The sequence below is a fragment of the Carlito syrichta genome, unplaced genomic scaffold (genome assembly GCF_000164805.1).
Source record: "Carlito syrichta isolate Samal-C Ts95f unplaced genomic scaffold, Tarsius_syrichta-2.0.1 Scaffold111524, whole genome shotgun sequence".
NCBI lineage: Eukaryota > Metazoa > Chordata > Mammalia > Primates > Tarsiidae > Carlito > Carlito syrichta.
The window spans coordinates 4,825-9,221 of NW_007055620.1; the positions used below are offsets into that span (position 1 = coordinate 4,825).

Sequence of the window (4,397 nt, forward strand, 5' to 3'; positions counted from 1 at the left end):
GCGCAGCTCAAGGCTGGAGCAGAGAGACGGGCCCCCGCCGTTAAGGGCGTGCAGTCGGCTGGGGTCGGTGTCCTCGGCCTGCTTGCTGGGAGGCTGGGCCAGGCATCTAGCGTGGAGCCACCCAGGGAGAGCAGTGCCCAACCCTCAGGGTTATTGTGCCAGCCCGGTGCAGGCAGGCGGTCAACAGCCGTTAATTCCCATTCTCCCTGTGCCCATTTATTTCTCTCTTCTCCTCTTTTCCTTCCTTCCTTTCTGTCTCTCTCTTTCTTCCTTCCTTCCTTCCTTCCTTTTCCCTCTCACCTTGCTCACCCCGTCATCTTCCTCCTCACTGTCGGTCACCACTCTCACTGACTGACACTTGTCTCATCGGCCGCTGCCCCCTGCTCACCCTTCCTGCCAGTCCCCACTGGCACACGACGCTCCCTCATGGCTCACAGGAGTGTGGCCGCCACTGCCGGCTGCCTGTCCCAGTAGCCAGCCTCCGCTTTCCCTTGCGTGTTGGCCTCGGGGAACGAAAGACGACAGGCTGCCTGACGGTGGGTGGGGCCACGCCACCAACTTCCAGTCTGTGAGATGTCGGTGGAGGCACCCTACGGGGCGTGGGGCAGACCGGTGGAAGGCAACTGACTCCAGGTAAGAGGAAGACCCTTTGGACGCTTCTGTTTTGTCCCCCATCCTTTGCCTGGAACTCGGAAGTGATGGCTGGAATTCTGCCGCCATCATGTCTAAGCCATTAGGACGAGGTTCCTTTCTTAGACTGAATGGCACCTCCGCTGTGCAGCCCCCCGGCAGGAAGTGGGGAGGGGAGGAGAGAGTTGGCTGGCTTTTTCGACGCCCTGGCTTTGTGACTCCAAAGCTGCCAGACACCAAAACAAAGAATGTTCCTCTACAATGGAACGTTTAGGAGAATAATAAATAAATGAGATATGATTGCTGGTCCAAACCCTAGCCTTGAAACCAATGACTTAGGATGGGGTCCAGGAATCTGTAGTTTCTTTTGTGTTTATTTTATTTTATTTAGTTATTTATTTATTTATTTATTTTGAGTTGGGGTCTCACTCTGTCGCCCAGACTGGAGTGCAGTGGCACGCTCCTGGCCCCCGCAGCCTCGACCTGCTGGGCTCCGGCAGTCCTTCTGCCTCAGCCTTCCGAGTAGCTGGAACTACAGGCGTGCGCTACCACGCCCGGCTAATTTTTTGATTTATTGTAGAGATGAGGTCTCGCCAAGTTGCCCAGGCGGGTCTCAAACCCGCGGGCTCAGGTAATTCACTCACCTCAGCCTCTCAAAGCGCAGGATTACAGGCTGAGCCACCGAGCCTGGCTTATTTTTTTATTTTTTTGAGTTGGAGTCTCACTCCGTCACCCAGGCTGGAGTGCAGTGGCACACTCACGGCCACCCCAGTGTCAACCTGCTGGGCTCCGGCGATCCTTCCGCCTCAGCCTTCCAAGGAGCCGGAACTACAGGCGCGTGCTACCATGCCCGGCTAATTTTTGATTGATTGTAGAGATGAGGTCTCGCCAAGTTGCCCCGGGCTGGTCTCAAACACACGGGCTTAGGCCATCCACTCGCCTCAGCCTCCCAAAGTGTTGGAATGGCAGGCTGAGCCACCGAGCTAGCCAGCTTGTAGTTTTTAAAAGCTCTCCTGGCAAGGTTTGGAAACAACTATGCGGGGGCTGTTGGGGCGGGAAGTGACACAGAGCACACAGGCAAAGGCACGGAGTCGCACCACTCTCCACGAGAGGGCAGTGGAAGGAAGGATGGAAGAGGCACTGCACGTCATCCTAATGACATCCAGGGAATGGGCATCAGACCTCTGCGGGCCTGGGCGGGTGGGAAAGCCAGGGGCTGGGAAGGGGTGACGCCCTCCCAGCCGTCCCCTCCCCACCTGACGAACTTGTCGAAGACAGCGGCGCAGTCCCGGGGCTCCTGCAGCATCACCTCGCTCTGGTTACTCAGCAGCTCCCGGAACAGGTCGCTGTGCAGGCCCAGCAGCAGGCGGTGGGCGTGGAAGACCCGGACCTCGTCGGTGCCCGCCGCCTGCACCCGCAGAACCACATCGCTGGCGTTGCCCTGCCGCAGCAGCTCCTGCAGGCGATGCAGCAGCACCTGGGAGTGGTTGATGGAGGTGCCCGTCGCCTCCCCACTGAGATCGGCTCTCTGGGCTGCAGCGGGAAGGAGCACAGCACAACCTGAGAAGGCAGCGGGCCCAGGGCCTCGGGCCAGGGGTGCAGAAGGGCCAGCTGGAGACGTGTGCATGGGTGTGGGCAGGGGGCAAGGTGGGCTCAGGGAGGCTGTGTGTGCACACCTGCTTGTGCCCATGAGGTGGGAGGATGCGTGTGTGCATCCATAAGCATGTCCTGGGTGGACAGGTTTTGCAGTGCAGACCCTGAAAGGATCCTCCTGGCAGGGGGTGTATTCTGGGCAGGGACAGGCCATGAACCAGGTCTGGGACAACATGCCCAGAGCCAGTCTCCATGATGCCAAACCTCCAGATTCCTCTAACCTCCTGAAGAACTGTCCCCCTAGCCCCTCAGACCCATCAGAAGTGGTACGCTCACTTACAAATATCTATTGAGCACCTACTATATGCCAGACATTGTCCTGAAAGCTTGGAATTTGGCAGTGGACAGAACAAGCCAAGTTCTTACATTCATAAAAATGCAAATCGGCATATTAGACAGGTAATAAGTACACAACTAAGCACTCTAGGTTTTTTGTTGTTATTGTTTGTAGAATTTTTTTCTTTTTTTTAGTTTAAGCCAGAGTCTTGCTCTGTGCCTCAAACCAGAGTGCAGTGGTACGATCTCAGCTCACTGCAGCCTCAACTTCCTGGGCTCAGGCCATCCTTCTGCCTCAGCCTCCCAAGTCACTGGGACTACAGGTGCACACTACCACACCCGGCTAATTTGTTGAAAAATTTATTGTAGAGATGAGGTCTTGCCAATTTGCTCGGGCTGGTCTCGAACCCGGAGGCTCAGGCGATCCACTCACCTCAGCCTCCCAAAATGCTGGGATTACAGGCTGAGCCTCCGAGCCCAGCCTTTGTTTTTGGTTTAAGACAGAGTCTTGCTCTGTGCCTCAAGCTGGAGTGCAGTGAGTAGTACGATCTCAGCTCACTGCAGCCTCAACCTCCTGGGCTCAGGCAATCCTTTTGCCTCAGCCTCCCAAGTTGCTGAGACTACAGACACTCACCACCATGCCTGGCTAATTTTTTTTTTTTTTAATTTTTTGAATAGAGATGAGGTCTTGTTATATTTCCTAAGCTGGTCCCAAACTCCTGGGCTCAAGCTACTGATTCTCCCTCCTCAGTCTCTCAAAATGCTGGGACTACAGACGTGAGCCACTGCACCCGGTCAAGCACTCTAGTTTTAAAGGAGCCAGCCAGCCAGGGAAGGAGTGAGTGTCCAGGTGGAGAGGCCAGCCCTGCAAAGGCCCTGGAAGGGGATAGGCTTGAAGAGCTGGGAGCAGAGAGCGGGTTAGGGAGGCCAGAACAGTGGCAGGAGAGGGGCGGGGCATGTGTCCAGGCTTCAGGCGTGAACGGGAAGCTGTTTTCAGGGTCCAGCCCTGCCCTCTGAGGTCCTGATCTGTGAGACAAAAGCCCGCTTTCCATGGGTGGCTGTGGGAGATCAGAGCAAGGACAGGGGGCTAGCCAGTGCTGGAGGGGGCCCTCCAGCTGATTGAGTGGAGACTGGCCAGGCCGGGCCCCTCTCTCATGCCCAGGAATGCAGTGACAGTCAGAGGGGGACATGCGCTCGGTTGCAAAAACTACAAGTAGCAACTTCCCTAAGCTGAGAACAGGAGAGGAACCTCGCAGAGAGAAGCAGGGAGGGTGGCAACAGCAGATGGGCCCCGGCCGCATGTGCGCGCGCACACGCAGGCCTGTGGTGCATATGGACGCTGGAGACAAGGCTCACACAAGAGCAGAGCATCTGCGTGTGAGGGAGAGGGAACGAGGGAGGAAAGGGCGAGAGAAGCGGGTGGTGTGTTTCCCAGTCCCGCCTCCACAAGCTGTCACTTCGAAGGGCCTGAATGCGGGTGGCGTCCTCATTAGCCCTCCGCCTGGGATGATAGGCAGTGCAGGGTCTCTGCCTGAGACTCCTGCCTGCCTGCCGGACCCCTCTCCCCTCCCTTCAAAGAGCCATGTCTGAGAGCTGTCGAATGGACCCTGTGCTCTCCCCGGCAGGCAGCACCGCCCCCTCCCGGCCAGCCGCGTGTAGTGAGGGCTGGCAGATGCTGGCCCGCACCCCCCCCAGCCCACTGCCCACTCACCTGCTCGCGCGACCAGGCCCACCAAGGTCAGGATGGCCCAGAAGCTGCCCCAGGACCCTGGCTTGCAGTGGCCTAACCTAAGCATCTTTGTGCTCTGCCTCCAGGTCCACGGGGGGACAATGACGCC

General features: G+C 57.6%; 1 protein-coding gene across 1 annotated transcript in view; it reads right to left on the bottom strand.

Annotated features, from left to right (window-relative positions):
* The window catches only part of BTBD17 (BTB domain containing 17), a 5,081-nt gene extending 684 nt beyond the window's left edge, over positions 1–4,397 (bottom strand). The window contains exons 1-2 of the mRNA XM_021718182.1: positions 4,271–4,397; positions 1,892–2,163 (exon numbers count right to left, since the gene is read on the bottom strand). Of these exons, the coding sequence (XP_021573857.1) occupies positions 1,892–2,163; positions 4,271–4,355 (357 nt within the window). The 5' untranslated portion in view covers positions 4,356–4,397. The remainder of the gene's footprint in view (positions 1–1,891; positions 2,164–4,270) is intronic.